Source organism: Vespula vulgaris, chromosome 9 (genome assembly GCF_905475345.1).
Source record: "Vespula vulgaris chromosome 9, iyVesVulg1.1, whole genome shotgun sequence".
Taxonomy (NCBI): domain Eukaryota; kingdom Metazoa; phylum Arthropoda; class Insecta; order Hymenoptera; family Vespidae; genus Vespula; species Vespula vulgaris.
In genome coordinates, this window is record NC_066594.1 from 2,297,501 (window position 1) to 2,322,421 (window position 24,921).

The 24,921-nt window shown below is 35.4% G+C and overlaps 3 protein-coding genes and 1 long non-coding RNA gene across 5 annotated transcripts in view; 2 read left to right on the forward strand and 2 right to left on the reverse strand.

Annotated features, from left to right (window-relative positions):
* The window catches only part of LOC127066268 (SUMO-activating enzyme subunit 1), a 20,623-nt gene extending 5,993 nt beyond the window's left edge, over nucleotides 1-14,630 (reverse strand). The window contains exons 1-7 of one of the 2 annotated variants that reach the window (XR_007782327.1): nucleotides 14,238-14,630; nucleotides 13,899-14,070; nucleotides 13,571-13,827; nucleotides 13,271-13,452; nucleotides 13,069-13,201; nucleotides 12,827-12,996; nucleotides 11,251-11,403 (exon numbers count right to left, since the gene is read on the reverse strand). Coding sequence is in view for 1 of the 2 variants with exons in the window: in XM_050999769.1 (XP_050855726.1) it covers nucleotides 12,837-12,996; nucleotides 13,069-13,201; nucleotides 13,271-13,452; nucleotides 13,571-13,827; nucleotides 13,899-14,070; nucleotides 14,238-14,332 (999 nt within the window). In the remaining variant the exon portion in view is untranslated. Of the gene's footprint in view, nucleotides 1-11,250; nucleotides 11,404-12,662; nucleotides 12,997-13,068; nucleotides 13,202-13,270; nucleotides 13,453-13,570; nucleotides 13,828-13,898; nucleotides 14,071-14,237 lie in introns of those variants that run through there. The other variant, XM_050999769.1, reaches the window with a different exon arrangement.
* Nucleotides 14,631-14,651: 21 nt separating this feature from the next.
* LOC127066258 (protein C12orf4 homolog) lies at nucleotides 14,652-18,851 on the forward strand. Its single transcript, XM_050999756.1, has 10 exons — nucleotides 14,652-14,921; nucleotides 15,647-16,160; nucleotides 16,938-17,159; nucleotides 17,284-17,487; nucleotides 17,558-17,670; nucleotides 17,743-17,879; nucleotides 17,945-18,062; nucleotides 18,185-18,303; nucleotides 18,395-18,520; nucleotides 18,594-18,851. Exons 2-10 carry the CDS (start codon nucleotides 15,655-15,657, stop codon nucleotides 18,705-18,707), a joined length of 1,659 nt encoding a protein of 552 aa, XP_050855713.1. The 5' UTR covers nucleotides 14,652-14,921; nucleotides 15,647-15,654; the 3' UTR covers nucleotides 18,708-18,851.
* On the reverse strand, nucleotides 18,828-20,272 carry LOC127066283 (uncharacterized). The gene is made up of 2 exons (XR_007782348.1): nucleotides 20,176-20,272; nucleotides 18,828-19,004 (listed from the first exon to the last, which is right to left on the reverse strand). It is a non-coding gene; the product is annotated as an uncharacterized LOC127066283 (long non-coding RNA).
* LOC127066261 (leucine-rich repeat neuronal protein 1-like) lies at nucleotides 20,237-23,375 on the forward strand. Its single transcript, XM_050999760.1, has 4 exons — nucleotides 20,237-20,444; nucleotides 20,871-21,227; nucleotides 21,332-21,933; nucleotides 22,126-23,375. Exons 1-4 carry the CDS (start codon nucleotides 20,385-20,387, stop codon nucleotides 22,418-22,420), a joined length of 1,314 nt encoding a protein of 437 aa, XP_050855717.1. The 5' UTR covers nucleotides 20,237-20,384; the 3' UTR covers nucleotides 22,421-23,375.
* Nucleotides 23,376-24,921: the final 1,546 nt, after the last annotated feature.

Here is a 24,921-nt window from a genome sequence, read left to right on the forward strand (position 1 = left end):
TATATAAAGCGAAAGACACGAGTCACGGAAAATGAGAAAGGGAGAGGCTGGGTTTGTTTTGAGTTTAACAGCCACCAACGTGGAATAAATTCCTTGGAAGGAAACCCTTTGGACCCTGAAGCGTTACGCTACCAAGAGAAAGCATTAAACAGAAAGAGAGAGAGAGAGAGAGAGAGAGAGAGAGAGAGAAAGAATGAGTATCGTCATCGCCATAGTCTTTCTCGTAGCCGACGGTGTCTTCATTACTTTAATGGAGTGCGAGTGGGATACGCCGGAAGGTGAGAGAGAGTGGGAAAAGGGACGAAGAAAGGGACGGTGAAGAGGCATCGCCTTCGCCTCCAAGGACCTTATGAAATCGGCAGGATAATAATCCCGAAGAGACGAAGTAAGGGAGGTAAGGAAGAAAGGACTCAAGTCGAAAGTGCTAATAGCAGAAAGGAAGAGAGACTTCGAGAGAATCTCTGCTGCTTCGTTGGTTCCACGTTTCTTAGACTCCTTTCTCTCTTTCTCCTTATATTTTCTGTGTCTCTCTCTCTCTCTCTCTCTCTCTCTCTCTTTTTCTTTCTCTTCTTGAAGAGATCCATGAGGATTTGATCCTCATCGTTCATTATTATCCGAACACGTTAAACGAAAAGACGAAGAATAATTTCTATTTTATGTATCTTCTTCTCTCTCTCGTTTTTGAATAAATATTGAAGTTGCTTGTTTGATGTTTAAACTGTTAATAGGAGAAAATGAATTAACTCGTAACTGAAAATTTAACTTCTCGCGATTAAAAAAGAAAAAAAAAAGGAAGTAAAAAGAAATCATTTGTGTTAAAGAAATATAAATTATGAAGTATGAGGATTACGTCAAGATTTAACTCCTACAGAGTTAAATACCGATCATTTATTTTCATCATTTGCATTTTTCGAAACGTGTCTTATTTATAAAAAAAAGAAAAATTCCTTTGAAAAGACAAAGAGTATAGAAGAAGAAGTAGAAGAAGAAGAGAAGACGAAAAAATTTCGAGACGAGTTTGATGAGGTGTGGAAACGGAAATACATGAGCTTCCGGTCGATCGTTCGCACTCAAGGCAAGAAAAGTACCGATACGACTATCTGTCGGTGACATATTGCTGGCATCGCCCTTCACCGTTAGAAAATCGAAAGATCCCTTGTCTCCCCTCCAAGGGAGATCTCATTCTCTCTTATCCTTGGGTCACGTCTATCTCCTTTCTCTCGCGAACTGCCATTTCTCTGACAGGCTCTCTTCTCTACGAAAATCGTCTCCATTCGGATTCAAATGAGGCCTCGTTCACACCACGCCACGCGTCATATAACTCGTAGGCACTCGTGGAAGTGGTAATGCGAGCTTCAAAATCGTCCACACGATTGAGGGGTTGAAATCGTGCATCACCTACTTCGTACTCGTTTACCCCATCTTCGTCGTCTTCATTCTCGATCCCTTATGTTCGAAAGTTCGTACGAAAAAGAAGAAAAAGAAAAAGAAGAAAGAAGAAGTAATATAGAAAATAGACGATTACAAATATAGAGATATGTAAAGATATAAAAATACAGAGAAAAGACGATTTACGAAATGGTTTTTTCTAATTCAAGATGGATCCATTGAGAGAAGAAGAGAAAAAGGAAAAAGAAAAAGAAGAAAAAAATATAAAGAAGGAAAAATATGAAAGCTCAGGAAGGAATAAGTATACGCTTGAAAAAAGAGGCCACGAAATGGAGTTGATCTTCTCTCGGCTAATTAAGAACACCATAAAATGTTTATAATTCCACTGCGAGCACCGAACAATAATGATGCTCTCTTGTTCTCTCATTCTCCCTCTCTCTTTCTCTCTCTTTATATTCTCTGTTTTTATTTCTCTACTTTTACCACCGGCTTTCTGGACCCAAGCGTACTGGTCCGTCCTCACGCCGCTAATGAATATCTAACGCGAGCAACGGTCCTTTTCACGAGAGCACATAAAACCTGAACAAGGAAAGAAGATACGGTGGATGGAAAGTCGACCGGAAGAGGACAAAAGCTGGACATACTAGCATTTTTAATCCCCATTCGTGAGAAGGTAAAGGCATCTTTTTTGGGGAATCCGGAAACTGAACATAGCCAGAGAGAAAGAGGAATACAGAGAGAGAGAGAGAGAGAGAGAGAGAGAGAAAGTCTCGTCTGAATTATTTAGCTAATTTCCGGTAAACTCGAATCGACGGTAAAGCCAAGAGCTCGAAGGAACTTCTCGGTCTTGTCTTCGTAGCAAGAGAGAAATAGAGAGATAGGATAAAGAGAGAGAGAGAGAGAGAGAGAGGAATAGGATAAGCAAGGACGTTCTCCAAGATCACAGCATCCCGGTGAAACGGAGAAAGAGTTTTCGTTAGAGAGAACAGGCAGCCGGTTAGTACGGTAACGGATCAGAGCTAAGTACGTACTTAGTAGACCCCAAGCGAAGCCGGAGGCGTCTTAATCACGTAATTGCTCGCGAAATCCCGTAGCGGTGTATCTGCCGCCCCTTTCACAGTCACCTCTCTCTTTCTCTCTCTCTCTCTCTCTCTCTCTCTCCCTCTATCTATCTATCTATCTATCTCCATCTATCTAGCTATCTATCTATCTAACTATCTCTCTCGGTCTTTCAACGATCCGTTACGCCGCAGCCACATCGAGAGGGCCTGAAACTACAAAGTGGGCGCAAACGGCTCGAGGCTCGATATCTTCTTACTTATTCATTCGTCGCTTCGCCTTGGCAATCGAAAATTACTCGGTCGAGGGAACTGTGGATGGAGAGGAAGATCCACACAGAGGAACGTACTGAAAGAGGGAGAGAGAGAGAGAGAGAGGCTTGACTTTGAAGAAAAGGGAGAAAACGAGGAGAGAGGCTTTTCGACGTACGAATTTAATTCCGATCTTTAGATGTAGTAATACGATCTGCGAGACGTGCTTTTATGTATTCTGACTGTGCAAAGAAAGGATAAAAGTCGTGTAAATAGCCCTTGTAGATCGAGCCAACTCGAGCCATCGGATCGAATCGGATCGAGTAGAACCGAGGTGGTTGTTTTAAACGGATACGCTTATTAATTACTTTCGAACAGCTGTTTAAGACGTATTTTGAGGAATCCTTTTTCGAGAATATCTCTTGTGAATTTATGTTATTACCGTTAACACGCGATTATTAACGTTAATTTAATTTAATAAGATAATATTCTTTATAAACGAAAAAGGGGATTATCCGTCGATAGTCGATAATTCGACGAACGGGAATAGTGGACACTGTTCAACCCCAGATAGGACTCGTCCGAGGAAACTCACCCTATATACGATAGAATCCTATGAAATATTACCGAATCAAATCGGAAGTCACTACGGGAGGCATTACGTTCCGAAATCCAGTGGAACCAACGGAACGGAGGTTAACTTCTTCCGGCTTTTCGAAGATGCCCGTCTATATCTCATGTTAATGACCTCCCATAAACGCTAATGCCTGTCAACGAGCTTGTTCTTAAGATGACTATAGAACAAAAGCGAAGCTGGTAAGCGATAGAACGATTTAACGAGCGGATCGTAAGAGAAGAGAGAAGAGAAAAAGAAGAGGAAAGAAAAGAGAAGAGAGAGAGAGAGAGAAAGAAAGACAGAGTTCTGTCTCTAACTCGTTTAACGAGAAAGCCTCGAGAAGGCTTTAATTATCGTTTCGATAAAATTCTCTCTCTCTCTCTCTCTCTCTCTCTCTCTCTCTCTTTCTTGCTTTCTTTCTTTCACATAGGGAGAATTAATTCTTACGTAATTAGCAAAAAAATTCGTTTGAAAATGCATCTGCCTTAAGGTATTACGACGACCAGATTCATCGAGAATACTTCCTGGAAGCTTGTTAAGCTCGTTCGATCTTTCTCTCTTTCTCTTTTTCTCTTTCTATATGTATCTATCTATCTTTCTATCTATCTCTTTCTCTTCCTCTCGTTATCTCGGTTATTGGAATTCAAAAGAACGGCCAATAATCATTAGTTCGTAATTAGTCGATAATTGCCTTCGAGGAAGCGAATTCGCGTAAACGCGCGAGACCGTCTTAATGGATAGGAAAATAATATGCACGAGCATATAAATTATCGAGAGAAATAATAAACGATCTTGTGGATCGTACTTAATATCTTCTTTTTCTTCTCTTATTCATCGGACCTTCGTGCAAACGTTTTCGTGCAAACTTTGTGCCATAGCAAACGCGGCCATTAGTTTTAACGGCGAACGCCAGTCGGCGACACCGGTTGGATATCTAATTTTATTATACTTGATAATTCTAACATATTATTACTTATCACGTTAATTATTATTTATTATATTTTTAATTATTATTCTTTCTAATGTTTTTAGAAAAATAAACACACACACACACACATGGGTATATAGAAAATAAGAAAAGAAATTATTTTTCTCATATGAACTTTCACGAACGTCGTCTCAACGAGATTTTCTTCGCCGATAGGACTAGAAAATCTAATGAGAAAAAATTGAATAATACGCAAAAAGAAAAGAAGAAAGAGAAAGAAAGAAAGAAAGAAAGAAAGAGAAAATGGAAAAAAAACCAATATGAAAGAGGAAGAGAAAATAAGAGACGCTCGTGTGGTTGGAAAAATAATGTAGCTGAGGAAATCGACGATATTCCTTGCCTTCAAAAATGCCGAGGAGACCTTATGTACCAATGGCTTTAACGTTATTTCCGACCGAGATTTGGTCGAAATTTGCTTCCGTGCCGGGACCAGAAGCCCATAAATATGTAATACCTCCCACATTGCGAACGTTTCTCTCTCTCTCTCTCTCTCTCTCTCTACAAACCCTCCCTCTCCCTCTCCCTCTCTCTCTCTCTCTCTTTCTCTGTCTCTCTCTTTTCTATCGTTTCTTTCCATCTTCTTTTTTCGTACCCTAACACGGTGACTCTTGCAACCCCTTACGTGTTTTTGCAGGACCGTAGTAGCTCGCGGCAATACAAGGGGAAACGCGGTAAATCATTTGTCCCGAAAGAAAACACAATGCAATATCCCGCTCGAGACGCCACCGTGTATATGTGTATGTATCTTTCTCTCTTTCTCTCTCTTTCTTCTCTCTCCTTTCGGGTGGAATCGCGCGAGTCATAAGTCAACCCCTTATATTGCCAAAAATACTTTAAAGTGCCACTCGGCTCCTCGTGCTTTCTTTCTCTCTCTCTCTCTCTCTTTTTCTTTCCTTCTCTCTCTCTCTCTCTCTCTCTCTCTCTCTCTCTCTCTCTCTCTCTCTCTCTCTGTTTAGTACGTTCTTTTTCTTTTAAAAGAAAGAGAGAAAGAGAAAGGGAGAGAGAACGATATTTGTGCCTCTTAGAAGCTAAGACATGTTTTATCGCAGCTGTTAAATGCTTAGAAAGGAATGACGTTTTTTGGTACACACTGTGAGAAGAAGAAGGGAAAAAAAGTAGTCAAGATGAGTATTCCTCGAAGCTTCGAAAAGAAAATTTCTTTTTATTTGTCTACTTTCGAGTATTATATAAAATATAGATATCTATATCTTATGGATAGAATGGGTGTTAAAGAAGACGTCGATATCGAAAGAAAATCGTAAAGAGATTACAAAAGGGTGCATTAGTAAAAGCTTTCTTCATTCTCTATCTCTCTCTCTCTCTCTCTCTCTCTCTCTCTCTCTCTCTCTCTCTCTCTCTCTCTCTCTTCTCTCATTCTCTGTCACTACTCCCTCCCTTCTTTCCCTTTTGTAAGCTCGAGCAAGCAGCAGGAAACTCGACATATTTCTCTTCGGTGGTTATCGAAAAAGAGATGAAAAGAAAAAAAGAAAAACATAGAGAGAGAGAAAGAGAGATAGGAAAAAAAAAGAACAAGTGGAGGAAGGAGTGAGGAAGAAAAAAGATAAAAGAGAAAAAAAAGAAAGTAAAAAGAAAGAAATAGGAAAAGGACGGTAAACCGCGATCCCAAAAGCATTTCTCGACGTAACCTAAAATAATGCCCGACAGAATCGAACAAAAGCATGAAATATGGACCGTACCGAAGCCATAAGTCTCTCTCGCTCTTGTAACTTATGATACACTTCCTTTTTTCCACATATGTGGAAGAAAGCATTGGAAGGAGAAGGGTGAAAGGGAGAAGGATAGGGTGGTGACAGGGGGGTAGAAGAGGAGGAAGGAGAAGCAAAGAAGAAAGAGAAGGAATAAAAGGAACGAGACATGGTAACATGCGTGAGACTACCATTGTAATTTAGTAATTCGTTCTTTCTCTCTCTTTCTTTTTTTTTGGAACAGGCTTTCTGCTTTTTGTCAGAAAACTAAATAAGTATTGTCGTCCGAAATCGATCAAAGAAACTTTATAATATATATATATATATATCACGTAAATATTCACATAAGGAGAAAAAAATAATCGTCTCTTCCTCGTCTCAAAGATATTATTCCATATCATAATTTTGTCTCGGTCCGAAACAGATAATTACGGTTGGCCAACTTCGTAGACTACTTCATTTCGATAGTAATTCTCGATTGATACGTCATCAAATTCGTCAATCCTCGTGAAAAATTCATCTTACAATAGATATATTATACAAGACGGAAAGAACAGGATATATATATATATATATATATATATATATATATATATATTCTTCGCAAATTGTTAGACAGAACGAAATTGGTCTTGTTACGTGCTCAGACCGAATCGATTTCTACCCTGCGATGGTCGTACAAGTCTCTCTCTCTCTCTAATTTTCCATCCATGGATTTCTCTCTCTCTCTCTCTCTCTCTCTCTCTCTCTCTCTCTCTCTCTCTCTCTCTCTCTCTCTCTCTCTCTCTCTATCTCTATCTCTGTCTGTCTTGATCTCCACATAGGCGTAAATGATAATGCCCGGGCTTAGGGACCTACCACTCTCTGACAAATTACGGGTTTGTTCTCAGAGTGCTTGTATACGTGTCGGAGATAGATTTCCTCGCTCCATCATCGTCGGAGATAACCGAACTCCGTTCTCGTGAGCCTAGCCAGCGCGTATTAATTAAATTTTAATGTAAATCACCACACTCCGTTGTGCTTCTCGTGCCCAACGTGCTCCGACATTTTTGTAACGTCCGAAAGGAGAAAGCCCCAAGCTGAATACATTAATAGTCCGAGTGTTAAGTTATGTGAAAAACGTAGTCTCGAAAGACTTACACCAAGACAAAAAATTCCTGCGAAGTTCTTTACTAAACGAGAAAGAGAGAGAGAGAGAGAGAGAGAGAGAAAGTAAAAAGAAAAAAAGAAATAAAAAGAGCAAATAAAATATAAATTAACGAAGAGAGGAGTTAACTTACACGAAACGGTTCTTACGAAATCGGCAAACTTCGACGAACATCGTCGTCTTATTCGGTAATATTACGAACGACGTGCAAGTTTCCACCCTCAAAGCCAAGATTCAAAATGGCTCTCGCAAACTCGGAATACTCGGTTAGGTGTCGGCACTCGGGACAAGTTTATTCGTGAAACATACCGCGTCGATGTTCTTCCACGATCACTAAGATCTCATCCCCTATTTTATCTCCCTCTCTCTCTCTCTCTCTCTCTCTTCTCTTCTCTCTCACACTCACACGCACGCACACATAAACACACACACACACGTATATAACCAAAGACAGTGCCGTTTCCGTTTCTCGTTCGGCTAGCAGTCCACGGAATTAATTGCAACGACCGTGTCTTAATTGATAACGAACGGGCATTAAGATTTCGCGTAATGTCTCTTCGAAAGACGAAGGTAGTCGAGGAGACGAAGTTATACGAATAGAAGAAGAAGAAGAAGAAGAAGAAGAAGGGAGAGAAAGATAGAGATAGAAGATGGCCGTCGCCAAACATCCCAGACGCAACCCAAACTAGAAGGAGAATTCTAAGGAGAGAGGTGAAATAATGTCGAGCACAAGGAGGCTCGTATTTGCATTAGCTATTCGTTTGACCCTAAAAACTGTCTGAATTGCACCAATGGTTGCTCGTAAAGCCTGAGCAATATCGCAACGAGGATCACACTGGAAATACGAAACTCTCGAAAGCCGAGAGGAGAAATGGTCTGAGAGACCGAGGCGTGACCGTATACGAAATTAATGTTTCGTTGAGTTTTTCTCTTTTCTCCCTCTCTCTCTCTCTCTCTCTCTTTTTCTATTTCTCTTTTTCTTTCGCGTCCTTGCGTGACTCAACTCGAGACGACAACGACAACAACACGACGACAACGATCGTGTCGCGAGCAAATTTTCGGGAGACTTTTCTAGCCCTAAGATTGATCGTCTGATATACCTGACGTCTTTTTGTACGCGATAAGAAGTTATAAGTCTTTTTTAGTCTAGTCGGTCAATACCCTGACTCCTAATTCGAGAAATTTTCCATTGTAATGTTCAGACTATTTTTGTATAACTCGTTAAATACATACGTTCGTGATATATGAATGCATACATAAAATACCTTTAATATCTAATCTTTGTCAACAAAAGCATAAGGTTTATCTAATTTAATCGATCAATATTCTGACTTATTTGGAAAGTTTTTTATAATTATTAAATTTTTTATATGCAAATTATTAAATCATATATGTATGTTTATAAATGTATGAAGATCAACATGTATAGAATATATTTCTTATGCGTTTACTATGTTACTATATTACTTATATATTATACTAATAAAATTGATGTAAAAAATTTGTATTTCACATATTATTAAAAATATATATGTATACGTATGTATCTATGTATGTGTGTGTGTGTGTGTATCCACAAATATTATATCCACAAATATCCATTGAAACATAGCTAGTAAAAAATATAATACAGTATACGAAAGAACTTCTTTATCCACTCGCATTGGTTTGACCGACAGAATCGATAAGTAGATTACTCTGTTCGTGGTCGGACCACGATCCGTTTTATACGGTTGCTCCGAAGTTAATAAGATTGTAAAAAAATATTGTTAGAGTTGTAAAAAGGGAAAATAAAAAGTACTTGCGTCATATTGATCGCAGTTCTCGTATATGATACAGTAGACTTTGATACTGTAAAAGTAAAATCGTAAAAAGGTTTCATGCTGGTTTAGAATCCGATGAACGTCCAGCGAAAAAGAAAGTATAAAGAGAGAAAGAGAGAAAGAGAAAAAGATAGAAAAATAGAAAGAGAGAATACATAGATCGAAAGAGGATCGATTTCTTTTCGCTCGTCGCGTGTCCAACGATGGTCGACGTCATTTACAGACATGACGAATACACCGCACAATGTATCGGATTTTACGAGTAACTTTGGCTAAGGGAAAAAAACGAAAAGGAAAAGAAGGAAGGAAGGAAGGAAGGAAGGAAGGAAGGAAAGGTGACGGGGCGTAGTACGCGAGTAACTCTCCTTGGTCGAAAATAAAAGAATAAAAAGAATAAAAAAAAAAAGAAAGAGAGAAAGAGAGAGAGAAAGAAAGAAGGAAATAAGCGGTGGAAGGCACTCAGATTTTATTACGTTATTTTGTTAATGCACTCGGTGGTCCACGCGCCTTGCGACCAGAGACTTTCTGCCCAACGAAAAATATTATGTCCCTCGGTCAGAAAACGAGCCATGAAACCTCTTTATGCCTTCCTCTTCCATCGACTCCTACGCTTCTACGTCCATGGAATTTCACCTATACCCTAGTTACGTTAGTACAGGAAGAGTAAGTATTATTCGTTTCTACCCTTACGAGAAATTGAGAAGAGGTAGAAAGGGTGAAAGAGGAGGGGTCAAAAAGGCAAGAGGGAAGCGCCAAAGGGAAACTTAATAATGAAGAAACCACATCGCGAGTAGACGACGGAAGTTGGAAGGTACCGACGACAATAAGACACTGATAAGGGAAAATCGTGTTTCCTATGGGAAGTCCGAGCTTATAAACGGTTTAAGCCGATGGAAAGTGATATCAACGAAGCGAGTCGTAAGTATTTGACTCACGTACGCGTTTGTTTTTTTGTTTGTTTCTTTCTTTCTTTCTTTCTTTCTTTTTTCTTTCGTTTTTTCCAAGACTTTTTTTTTTAATTCTTTTTCTTTTTCTTTTTTTTTTTTTCAACCATTTCCCCTTATCTTCTAATCTTTCCGTTCTACGTGCACGCGATTTTCCTAAAAATACAGATTGACGATTATTTTAAAGAGTTAATGGCGTACGTGTGTACGTATCATAATGTATGTATCGTATGTAACTCGTCGATTTAACAAATTTCACAAATTTCACGCTTATGATAAAGCATAATTATTTTACTTTTTCGCAAATACACGTTGATTTCGATTGACACGGATGTAATGATACGAATTGATGGTATAAGAAAAAAAAAAAAAAAAAGAAAGAAAAGAGAAGAAATCTATGGGTAAATCTATCATGAAATTATATCTAACAAGCGCGTAACTCACTCGAATAAACAAGTTTTATACTAAAGCAAGTAAAAAATAAAAGAACGTAAGGCAAGTTCCACGAAAGCGATTATGTACGTTCTTACCAGACCGTTATTCCAAGATTTATTATTTACTCGTGGTAATCGTAACTATACAGGCTCGCGTGCAATTCAACGCCGGGTGCAGTAGACGGTCAAAATGTTAAAAGTGCATTAGCCAAAGAATGTGCTCTCCTTATATACCGAAAAACTGCATTGACGATACGTTTATGCGAATGGCCCGACCTTTTACAACAGCCGTTTAAGATCAGCTTAACTACAGTCTTGTCGTTTTAAGGTCAGCCCTTCTCACGTATTGTCAGGGGCAATACTTCGCTTGCTCTCTGTCAATAAATACGCTCGAAGATATTTTTACGGTGGTAATAATTTCCGTCGCACACCGTAAATCAAGGAACGGACGGGATGTGTGAAGGGCACACCCTTCTTTTCTTTTTCTTTTTTTCTCTCTCTTTCTTTCTTTCTTTCTTTCTTTCTCACTTGGAAACCGCGAAAAAAGGGCCGCAAGGTCGAAGAAGTTAAGGACCTTAACGTCGTGTCTTGAGTACGTTTATACAACCATAAAAATATAAACTCTTAGCAAAATTCCTTTCGTGGAATGGACCAATAAAATTGTTAGTGTTAAAAAGAGCATAGTGTACTTTCAATTGTACGAGCTTAATGCGATTTGTATTGATTATATTCTACGGTGGATGACGAGTCTGACATTCCTAAAGAAATACACGTTGTATCGATCTACTTGTAAAAGTAGAATACATATGTACCTAGAGTACTTGTAGTTGTGGTACCTACGAGCGTGTGATTATGTAGATTAGTAATGGAAGTAGTCTTGGTAAATTCCTTACCTGAGTCACGGGAAGTACCAACGAGTCTCTTACGTTATTTAACGTGCTTCTCGAGTCGTCACGCGATCGTGTAAAACTCTGTGAGAAATGCCGCATCACCCTTTCTAATGTTTTCAACGATTGTCCGACACATAGTATCAAATGGTGTGCCAGCTGAAACGAGAAAGAAAATGAGAAAGTTAATAGAAATATTTTCAATTTTATTATGTCATACGGAATTACATATATACGCTGTATACGTGTATACCATACAAATGTAACATTGAGCGTCTATGAAAAAAAAGAGAGAGAAAGAGAGGAAGACAAAATTTGCTAAATCGAATCACCGAGTCGACGTTAAAGTTATAAATCGTCAAGCCTAACAATTCGATATGCTTTTCGAGTCGCGAGAAAATGCATCAGTCACGTAATATCCACGTTATACCACACTCAAATACGATGCAACGGTGTAACAGCAGAACGGGTAGACTTTAACATGGTTTAGGTGAAGCTCGACTAATGGTTTTTCGACGAGCACCAAATAAACTATCATGAAAGATAATTCGACAGCCGTGAAGAGAGAGCACGTGCCTGTATCGTTAAGGGAAATGTCATTTATACCTGTATAAAGGCAACTACGTATACATCTAAGGCATGACATCTACGAGGATCATTAGATTTACATACACCCTCTACTACTACTATACCACGTAATCGTTGCAACGTCCAACGACATCGTGTCTATGGGGAAAGACGATACATCATAATTCCCAGCTACTACTACCCTGGAATCAACCTTCGATACACCCCTTACTCCTACACCCTTCTCTCTCTCTCTCTCTCTCTCTCTCTCTCTCTCTCTCTCTTCGCTAAATATCGATACGAAATCTCTTAGAAAACACGCAATTCAACGAAACTTTAATCTAACGGAATACAAAAAACAGAAATGCGTAGTATTTTTCAAAGAATATAAAATAAACGCATGTTTTAAAGGAATAATAAAACACTTATGAAAAACTATTTTCAACATCGACGTAAAAATATTACCTTCTTTCGTCGTAGAAAGTAATATCGGTTGGTTGATAATAAAATGTAACGAGTCATATCCTAAACCCGCAAAATCCTGGGCTCTCTTCCGTTCTCATTTTACGTATTACGACGTATTTTCCGTGCAATCGGCCACGAAAAAATACGGGCTGCTTTATGAAATGTACAATGTGAATCGCGCGTATGAGTACGTGGAAAGTTTCTATGAAAGTGAAATCATGTTTCAAATTGAATGTTAGTATACGACTGAAACGTGGGTCGCCTTTGCTAAACATTCGTAATGTTTTCTTTTTTTTTGTCTTCTACGTTCTAATATCACAGTGCGTGTACGTCTGTGTATGTATGATTACAATACAGTATTTACTACAATATCATGTTACGAAAGTAAAAAAAAAATGTTTTCGGGTATACGTAGATACAACTTTATTTATGATACATAAACTTGTTATCAAACTACTCAATATTTGTATTAATTTATTAATAAAATACAAAAAATTTATTATGAAAACCTGAAAAGAATAATTTCAAGAAATTACAATGATGATAATACCTTATGATTATTACGCCAATTTTAAGATCTTGCCGCACAACGTCTGTGGATTGAAAAGAAATACATTGTTATGGGGAGCTTCCTTTTGCGAAACAGCCTTTATAATCTCTTGAGACATAACCCCACCTACTATGGCACAAATTGGACTAATTTGACCATACAAATCTCCTCTGAATTAAATAAAATATATAATGAGAAATGTTTTAAGTATATTCTTAAATCAATAAATGAAAGATACATACTCTATCAAGGAATTTATTTTATCTCCTAATTCATATTTTTCTATAATGGCTGTTGACTCTGCTTTCAATTTTTCTGAGCCTCTTTCGCTAGGTAAAGGGTCACTCTTATACTTTTCACGATAATGCAACATTACTGGAAAATTTAACAAGACTATAACATTTATTTAATATCATAATTATCATCAGGAAAGAAAACACTTACTCATCATCATATAATACATTTCTGATTCCCTTGTAGGAAGACGACTTTTATCTATATCTATGATAGACTCGAAAGGAACGAAATTATCTTTACGTTTTTCAGTAATAACAATCTTTTCAAATTTTTCTTTCCCTTTTGGTTCACCTCCTGCTGCATTTACTGGCTTAGTTTGCACGATATCCCTAAAAGTATAGCTCTTTGTTTATGTCGAATACAAATAATTTTCTACAAAAAGTATTTGTAATTAAAACAATAATAAAAAAGTATCTATAATTACTTTCTAACTAAAAGATTACTTACTCAGCATATTCGTGTTCGCCCAAATCTGCAAAAGTATATCCAAAAGTACCCCAAACATCTCCCGCAAAGAATTTTATCTTATACTGTCTACATATCTTATTAAGTTTTTTTAATTGAGTCATAGTACACTGAGTAGCACAGATAACATTGAAATTATTAAAATATTCATCTGGCTTATCGTCTATATTTGCAGAATCTGCTTCTACATTGACCATAGGATTCAAATTCTTAGTTCTTTGTAAAGATGCTTCTGCTTTCTATGAATACATAATGTCATATAAAAAAACGGTATAATTATATCAAATGGATCAATAAATAACTTACATACATTTTTACCGATTTGATCATTAGGTATAAAAAACTGGGAACAAGTATCTTCTATTGTCACATTCCTGTGATCTAAAAGCGTAATTGTTTTAACACCTGCTAATATAACATTTTTTGCTATCTCAGCACCAAACCCGCCAAGTCCAATCAATAATACTTTTGCTGATCTTAATCTATAAAAAGATAAGTACACTTACGATTAATTTATTTAATATTATTTCTAATATAATGATAAGATTTCTAATATAATTACAAGATATTTTAATAATTATAAGATATTTATTACTATTATTACTATTAACGCCGATCGTCTTTTGTAGGTTAGAATAATCAAACTCACCGCTTTTGCGATTCCAAACCCCATAAACGAATTTGCCGATCGTATAATTCAGCCTCAGCATCCGTTAACTCTGCATGATTTTTATCATCGAACATGATAGAACTCGTTATTTAATATACAAGGGAAAATATAAAACCTTATTAAAAAGAAACGGCAATGTGCAAAAATCTGATAATGCCGCCAAGCACAATACAATGTTGCCAACGCAATACAGTATTGCCACGAATAATTTCCCGCTTCAAATCTCAAATATATCAATAATTCGATCTTATTCGTTAATTTAACTTTATAAAGTATACGAACAAACGATTTTACTTTATTCAAAGATATAAATGCGTAATGAAAATATACTCTCAAGCAAATTCAAATATTAGGTTGGAAACACTGAATTAAGTTATCGCAGAGGCGTTACAGTTCGGTCAGTGATTGTTGCTTTTACGAGCAACATATTATTTTGAAACGATTATTTAACAATGTGCGATAAATTAAACGGAGCACGCGTTAATCGTTCAAGGAGATTAAATCATTGTTAACGATAATATGGATAGATTAAAAATTTAATTAACGAGTTTTAGGTTAACTATTAAGAATCATAACATGACGTTTAACAACGATTTTTCATCTAAGTCTTTTTTATATTACTAAAAATATTGAAATCATTTCTATTTTCTATAAGTAACAAGTGTAAGTATTATAATTTCTTTCTTATTCATACACCTTTACTTAGATCTTTCTTACATGATTAATATTATATCAATTTACAAGCGATTCACTTAGTTCACACTAATGCCCTCTTCCGTCGATAACAAATTTCCGACGAATCTAAAGTTTCTAAACTTTTTTATAATAAAATATTATATGAAGATAAATTTGATGTTTTATATTATTTGAAGTAATTGATTTTGAAAAACATTACGATTTTCAATAATTTATTTTCACTGAAAGAATAAAAATTTTGAAGATATCGCATTTGTTGACAAAATAAATTGTAAACATGTAAAATACAAAATTATAAAAATTACATCGATAATAAAAATTCCTGTTTTAAGAAAATATTAAATTTATTTTAAAAATAGACTTGATCTAATAGATAATTAAATTAGGTGTAAAAATGTTTATCGTGAAAAGATACACAATAAACATACTCGCATATACTTCTATGGATTATCTTTAACCTCTTGACCCGAATGTTGCGAAAGTTCACCTTAAAGCAATAATACTCGCTTTACAACCAAAGTATTGACCTTTTATACTTTTGTAATAACCATATATTCTTTTGTAATAATATAATTTAATTTCTTGATATATTTAACAAATGTGTATAATCTTTTAATTGTTGCATTTACTAAAATCAATAGTTTCAAAGAATTTATATCAATTTCATATAATATAAAACTTTTAATTTTTAGTATGAAAAATGAGTCTACTTGAAGAAGAATGTGTTGAAAGGGTTTTTATATACAAATTCCCAACATGTACAACAAACGAGGAATATGTATTAGAAATACCTTTAAAAATTCCATATCAAGGTTCCATAAAAGAATTGACATATAGGATTATGTCATCATTTAAATTACCATACTATGTGGAGTCTGATTTAATGGAGACTATACAACGTACTATTAAAGAGTTAACTCTGCAATTTTATGATGAGAAGTCAGAGAAAGTTATAGATGCTACGAAGAAAGGTGATCTGAATATAGAGGATATAATTAAAAACTGGGAAAAGACGTATAAACAAAAAACTGTAGAGTATGCAGATCCAATAGGAACAACGGATGAAGAATTATTTGCAGCAGCATACCATAGATTAGTACACTCACCGTCTTTAGAACCAATTCTACAAGCAGAACATAAATATGGTAGAGATGTCACAGAAGTCATTCAAATGAGGAACACTGATTATGAACAGCTTACTCAAAAGTTAGTACTTATATACCTAGTCTATGATTTACTTGAAAAAAAAAAAAAAAAAGAAAGAAAGAAAGAAAGAAAGAAAAAATTATTCCCATATGAACATCCTTACTAGACAATTAGCTTAATCAGTAAAGCAGAGAAATAATGTATAATATTTTCTTTATCTATCATATTTCATTCTAAAATCTACTAACAGAGAAAGGTCAAGATTCCAATACATCGTCAATAGGCAAATATATGGAACATGAATTATGATTTACATTGACCTTTCCGTATAGATTATCAGTAACTTTAGTACTATTGAGATTATACGGAAAGCAAACGATCGTTTTCACGATTTATTCTTGCAACATACTAATTATCTTAAATTAATTGATGGATTTATTAGGTTTGAATTGAGAAACCTATTTCTTTCCCTTCTTTTTTTTTTTTCTTAACTAATAAATTATATAGACATACGATCGTTTTAATTATAACGAATAATCCACCCCTTTTTTCTTATACGTCTGAAATCCTATAGAGACAAATCCTATAGAGACAATTAAATTCGATAACGAGTACGTTCCTTATAAGTTATAAATTCTTTATAAATCAGGTATGATTGCGTTAACAATAGAAAATCACAAGGCATATTCCACACTTGACCTAAGCAGTTAATATATTTTCACTTGAATGCAATTGCCCTACTATCATCATAGAGGCTTGGTTAGTTGACCCTCCGCTATTTAAAGAATATACAAACAGAATATTCCGATCGAGAATGAATAGAAATATATCTTCCAGGCAAACCGAAGAAATGCGTGTTGCCGTTGAAGCTTTAGAAGCTGGATCAACTGAAAAATCTATAAACGATATGGCAGGTCGTCATTTTGAAGAGCAAAGCTTATTACAGGGCCATTGGGGTTCGAGAGTCGATGCTTTAAAATTAGAACAAAGACGACAATATCGTAATTGGATTATGAGATTATTGGAAGAACAGCAAACGAATATGTTACCGACTCCTGTGTAAGTTTCTACGTTCTTTTTTCTTCGATTCTCTTTTTCTATTTTTTTTTTTTTTTTATGTATAAAGAAACAATATAAAAAATTCTCAGATTATATTTCAAAAAAATTAATGATAAAATATTAGGGGCTCTCCGATGGTACCAATGCCACCGATAAGACCAGCATTAGGTACGTTTGTTCCAAACGAAGAAAAACAAACGTCCGATTATCCTATTCTCGAAGAAAGTTTCACTATACATTTAGGCTCGCAAATGAAACAAATGCATAATATCCGAATACTCACAGGCGATGTTCTCGATTTTTGTCGAACAAAAAAGAGCGATACTGGGTAAAACATATGAGATTATTTATTTTAATTGACATAAAATTTGTACAATTTTCTATATCTCTAATAATAGGGATCCAACGCCACAGAGATTGCAAACGGCTTTAGGATTATATTCGAACGATTTATGTGGATTGGTTTTGCTAAGCGACAATCATCTGGGAAGTTATTCCGGAATAACGAAAGGTGTTTGATCAGTATAATCGTTAATAAATTACAATTATGTTTCTTATATTTCTAATTCACGATACGTTGTAGAATTGTGTTCGATATGTCAGTTGACAACAGAATTTCATTTTCCACCGATCGACGAACAGTTGGAAAAAATTCGTGAGGACGTAAAAGAAGCTGTCGCTTGGCGACAAGCTCATCATCGTGAAGGAAGCGATCCTCAGGTAAAATAATATTCTTCTGATTCTATAAATATCAATAACGATGATCGATGTTTCATGATTTTTAGACAAAAAAGCCAACGAGTAAGACGTTACAAACTGGTGACGTCTTCATCACGAGACATTCCAATTTAGCACAGGTCCATGTAGTATTTCACATGGTGGTAAATGATTCTCTAAGATCTGGTAGGTGTGATCATTATCTATGAACAAAGATAGAAAGAGAAAGAGAGAGAGAGGGGAAAAGACAAAAAAAAAAAAAGAAAAAAAGAGAAAAAGAAACATATTTTCTAATTAAAAAATCGTAGGTGATATTAATTCAAGGCATCCGGCCATTTTGGGATTGAGGAATATTTTAAAAACAGCTTGTTGCAACGACGTTACGACCTTGACTATTCCAGTCCTTCTAGTTCATGAAATGACAGAGGTCAGTTTTCAAGATTCTACTTGATACTCGACAAGAGCAAGGTTGTCACATAACTCGACCGATTAAATCGATTGATTCTTTTAACTATCAGGAAATGACAGTGGCATGGTGTACCAAAAGGGCTGAACTAGTCTTCAAATGCGTCAAAGGTTTTATGATAGAAATGGCATCATGGGGTGGAGCAGAATTGAAAAATTTACAATTTCTCGTACCAAAAGTATATCAGATATATCTTCCGTATTGTCAGATTTCTAATCACTATTAATATACGTTTTTTTTTTTTTTCATAGGGAATGTCGGAAGAAGTTTTTGGAACATTAGCGACGATGTTACCTAGCATATTTCGCGTATCGAATCCATTGGTATTCAAAGCTACGAGTACACCGCAAACTCCAAAAAAATGATCGCCTATCTTGCCTTTGTTATTGAACACAAATCCAAAATACTACGATATTTGTTACTATGTGTTGCATATATCTAAAGCGTAATAATTCATTTCGAATGGTTAATGATGATACAAACACTGTGAATAAACGTCTGACTCTTAATGAGCTTTTTGTTTACATTTATTTCGCACCGTAACATTGATTTCTCAGAAAATCATTCGCGTTGTTTTTTCTTTCTTTTTTTTTCCTTCCTTTCTCTCCTTTCCTCCCTCCACTCCATTTTCTTTCTTCCTTCGCCAAGCGGAGAAAGTTATTCTTTAAAAAAAACGGCCGGAATAAATTTATATTGCAAAATAAAATATGTTGATATAATATAGGCTGGCAGGGGTTAGTAAAAAGTTTATAATATTGATAAAGAAATGGTCTTTAATTTTACGAGCTTTCGAGCAATAACAATTTGTATCGAAGGTCAAAGAGCAAAAAGAAAGAAAGAAAAAAAAAAGAGAGAAGGAAGAAGAAGAAGAAGAAAAAGATTATACCTGGGTATAATATAAATTTAAAAAAAAATCCTCGGATCTCTCTGTATCGTAAAAATGATAATTCTTTTACACATGTGTATATATATATATATATATATATATATCCGATATCATTATTTTTAAATGTAAATTAATTTAAACGATGATGCAGAACTCAATGATGACAATGTTATCGTGGTTAGACTTTCAGTTCATCTACACGAAGTCATCTTTATCGCGTTCTCCCTTTATTTTTATTCCCAGTGAACATGGTAGAAAATAGATTACGTTTATAACATTTCGTTGCACCGAAAATTTTCAAACGATACTTTCTCTCTCTCCCTCTCTTTCTTTCTTTCTTTCTTTCAAGATCAATACACCGACGAAGTTTTGCAATCAACGTCAGTTTCAAATCGAACTCTCCGATATCGGTAGTCTATACGAACTGGTGTGTAAATTATATTAAAAAAATACGAGAGCGATTAAGCTTGACGGTAAAAACAATTATACGTCCGGTAGCTCATGATTGTACTGGTAATAATAATAGTATTAGTAGCGGGGAACAAGTGCGAATGGCTAAACGCGAGTAATAATCGCGGTTTATCTTAAAAGTGGTACGTTCGCCTCTCGACGGTTCTGAACTTTTGATCGGAAACGTATCCTTTCTTTGCAAGTGCCCCGCGATACGAATGTTCATCTTTGAAGAAAAATTATTTACGCTTCACTCGGCGTGGGGAGTAATATAAAAGAAAAGAAAAAAACGAAACGTTAAAAAATATCAAGAGAAAGTATTGAAATAGAAAACGATCCTTTCGTCGCGTCCGAAATTTCGACATAAAATTTTCTTCGATATATATATATATACATATGTATATAATTGTTTCTTCGGTATCAGTGCCTTTTTCATTTTCACGAATTTCAAAGACTGCTCGAGTTAAGGTTGAAGTTAAAATTGCAATTATAGTTACCCCATCCGAGCCCCTCGTAGTTCGGCACTGGACGAGCGAGCAGGGATCGTCGCTGATGAATTCGTTGTCATTCCGCTGGACCGTTCTGTGAGAGACATTCTGCGAAGTTAACAGTCTCGGTTATAAGAAAGTATCGAAACGATCGATCGATCGATCTATTTTTCTCTAAATCGGATTTAAATAATTTAGACAAAGCAGTACTGGACGATATGTCGCTCGGAATATTCGTAGTTTTTGCTTCGATCCTGTCCTTCGTTTTGGGAATCATGGTGGGTGGTGTTTCGCGTATTGCTTTCATTATCATCATCATCATCGTCGTCATCGTCATCATCATCGTTATCATTATCATATTATCATCGTCGTTGTCGTCGTCATCGTCATCATCCTTGTGAATATTTTCTTTGGTGATTCTTTATTTCAAATTTCGCTTATCACAAACAATTCGTAATCGTTTCGGATATATGCGACATTCTTTGAAATATCTTCTTCCGGTTTTATTATCATTTCCTTTCTGCTTAACATTTCCTATTTCTCTCTCTCTCTCTCTCTCTCTCTCTCTCTCTCTCTCTCTCTCTTTTCTTCTTAATTTTCTTCTATTATTTTTTCCAACTTAATCTTACGGTCATAATAGTTTATAATAGAAATGAAGAGAGAGAGAGAAAGATAGATAGCAAATACGAATATTTAATTTTTAGGTAAATCTTACCAATAACGGTTTAAAGAAAGAAGATTTCTTCTTGAAGATTCAATCGACTATCATTCTAAGCGAAGTGACTGATTTGATATTACGTCAAAATCAATTCGACAGTTTCCTCGATTGCTCGACGAATTTAGCTTCGTTGACAACATTGGATCTATCGCAGAATCATCTGCAACGTTTCTTTTTTCTTTGCAAAGACGAATACAATCTGCAAGTATTAAATGTCAGCCATAACAAGTTGGAATATATTGACGACAATGCACTCAACGACAGAATACCGAAACTTAAAATATTGGATTTATCATCAAACAAACTTTCTATCGTCAATGAGACTATGCTGGAACATTTAAAGGTAAGTTTTATTTCTATCCCATCATAGATATTTAAATTTAAAAAGCTAAAGAAAAAAAAATGGAGGACCAAGTGGAATTTAACAGTGGCTCTCTCTGTCTTTAGATTTTAGAATTTCTTTCGCTGGCCGACAACCCGATCGGTGATGGAATTCACGAAAATGCATTTTGGATGTTGAGTGCGTTGAAACATCTCGATTTGAGAAACGTCTCGAGTACTTTCTTCTCCGGAGAACTATTTAAAAAATTAATTAACCTTTCGATTTTGGATTTATCATGGAACCCGATAAGCATGATTCCTCTTTTACCGACGAATCTAGAAGAACTTGATATATCGGGAACGCAGATCTTTCAACTGAATGGTTTTTATCTACCACGATTAAGAGAACTTAGAATGAATAATATGCCGAATTTGACGAAACTCGCATTGAACGATTTAGAAAATTTAACAAGTTTGGAGATATTATCGTTAGTAGGTTGTAGAAATTTGGTGCAGCTTACAGTTTGGCCGCATCATGGCCTCTTATTACCACGACTTCAACGTTTATCGATCGAGAATTGTGCTTTGGAAACTTTGGAGTCTGATCTTCGATTGATTTTACAGAGAACAGCTGTTGTAAATCTTCGGAATAATCCATGGAAATGTGATTGTAGAATGCAATGGCTTAACACAAATAATTCTTTGAAAGAATTGAACACGGAGATCAAGTAAGACAAATTCATATGATAAAAGTCTATCGCGTTTTCTCAATAGTTTCACGTGTTATCTCATAGATGGCTCTAACAATACCTCTTCTAATTGAAATTCTTTAAAAAAACAAAAAAAAAGTATCTCCATTCATATTTAAATGTCCTTTAATTGTATTACGCACGATTCATGAATGAATGTGTTATCTTCAGATGTTCCATGCCGGATCGACATCGTAACAAACTTCTCAAGGAAATTCCAATCTACGAATTGGAATGCGAATCGGTTTCATCGATTTTTTATCCGATTTTATGGTCCGGCATAACGTTACTGATCGTTTTTGTGATACTTCTAAGTGTTTTCTTCGCCGTTAAGAGACAAGGTGGAAAATGGACCGTTAGAAGACGAAATCGGGATACTGTTACATACACAAACGTTGTAGAGTCATCGAATGATTTGGTAAGAATATTAACCGTCAACGATAATCACGAACGTAATGACGAATGAAGAAAAAGAAGAGAAGAAACGAAATCGTGGTAATCTAAGTATAGAAATAAAATAATAAAGATATAAATAATAATAAAAAAAAAAAAAACGGATCGTTTTCAACAATTACAATCTATTCTAATCTTAGCAATTTAATGTTATTGCCAAAAAAAAAAAGAAAAAGAAAAAAGAAAAGAAAATCTTTATGTTACAGACACGTGTATAGTAATTTCTTTCATACTTTTGCCGCATTATGTTAAAGATCGAATCAATAATTATAATCAATTGCGATAAGAAATACAATTCAATAACAAATTGTATAAATATGTTATTCGATTATTTTCAAACTTCGAGTTGTACATTAAAGCGTAGTAGAATCCGACATTTCGTTGTATCATGCAAATCATTGATTTCTTATTAAAGTTATTATCAAACGAATACATAAAACGAATTCTAAAGAGAATTATACGAATTAATCGGAATAAAGAATGTTGGTTGCATATAAAGATATCAAAATAAACTCATTCAGAGTTCTCAATTCATGTAGAACTTTGTCTATATGATTATAGTCGCCATTAATAATGAAAAGGTTAAATCAATGAATAACAAATTACTGCAAATGATTAATTATTGATTCATAATATATTTTCGTCCAATACAGAATCCCTTTATGTATATAATCAAATAACACGTAAGAAATAAAATATGATATGTTAGATGATAAACGATCTATAGATCCATAGATCCATAGATCCATAGGATGGATCAAAGCTCGTTCCGTGCCATTACCATGCACTCTCTCTCTCTCTCTCTCTCTCTCTTTCTCTCTCCTATCTCTATCTATCTATCTCTCTCTCTCTTTCTCTCTCTCGAAACTCGATTCACCGGTTAGCAATTACAACAAGTTCGAGTGTTAACGTATTCGATAATAGTGTAAGTTCTTTGTAAACGAATAAAACACTTTTGTCGGTAGGCATCCAACTGTTTTTCAAAACCCTTTACCTTTCCAAACCTTGTACGTAAACTGTTGCAATACCACAATGGAAAGAATACAAAGAGGAAAATGGTTGATTGCGTTCGAATGAAACTGAAGAGGAATATTTTTCTTGTACGTTCTTTTTTCTCTCTCTCCTTTTTTTTATTCTTTCTTCCTTTCTTTCATCAAAGGCAACACAAAATCGTACGATATTATCGTAGAAAAATCTTGGAGATATAACACATATGATAGAAAATAAATGTAGATTTCATACGAGAGTAAGAAATCAATTTGCCATAGATCGAAGATTTCTCACAAATAAACATCGTTATTAAATCTAATATCGATCATATTGATTCTCACACTGTAACGTAACTTTTTACTCTACGCGACGATTGTACAAAGGGAAGAAATGAAATTTTGCGTGTCAGATAAAACGAGATCAAACTTAAAGAGATATATAAATATAAGAACGTGTATGATTTTAAAACTGAAAAAAAAATTTTTAATTAAGTGACGTCCTACAGATGGTTAAACGAAAAGAAAAAAAAACATACATATACAGATATATATATATATATACATCATACTGTATCTTATGAATTAAATTCAATTAATTAACGACAAATAAAATTATTTAAGTATTATTGAAAAGAAAAAGAAAGAAAGATAGAGAGAGAAAAAATTATCGTACGTACGCGCACATACATACAGCGATAGTTTCCATAGATAAAAAGAAAAAGTCAGATGATATTGATGGTTCGTTGTACGTACGTACGTACGTATATATGTAAGTATAATACTTACATATTAAAGAAAGAATCGTGCAAATGGTGCTATGAAGATCATCAGTTTCTGTGACGTGCATCGTGATCGCGTGCGATGTAGCGATCAGCCTTTGTACCGAAGCATGATCTTCCTACGGGAAGCCTATTGGGTTACGGGTCGTGCATGGAGAGCCCCCATATGCAAGACCGACGTATTACGGTAAGGGAGAAGATCATGGAGGCAGGCCACGACGATGGAGAGAGAGAAGAGAGAGACAGACATAAAGAGAGAATAAGAAAGAAAGAGAAGAAGAACGAACATAAAGAGAGAATAAGAGAGAAGAAGAACGACAGGTATAAAGAGAGAATAAGAGAGAAAGAGAAAGACAGGTATAAAGAGAAAATAAGATAGAAAAAGAAAGAGAGAGAGTAACGTTCTCAATGGGAAATGTATCGTCGACTTCTTTTTAAACGTCCTTCGTTCGTGTGAGAAAGATAGAGATACGGTGTAAGTGAAAGAAAGAGAGAGTGTTTGTGTGGGATAGAGAAAGAGGAAGACGGTGAAAGAGAAAGAGAGAAAGAGATAGAGAGCTGCACAAGCTAGGTGGAAGTTTTATCCTCCTGGTGATATCGAGTGTCGAGTAATTCGAGATTCCGTGCGAGCCAATTTGGCGAACCGGTGGAAAAATAATACACCGCCTACCATCGCGTCGGGCACGAGATGATGTCGCGAGCGCGCAGAGGCAAATTTTAACGGTCAACGTAGAACACGTGGGCGG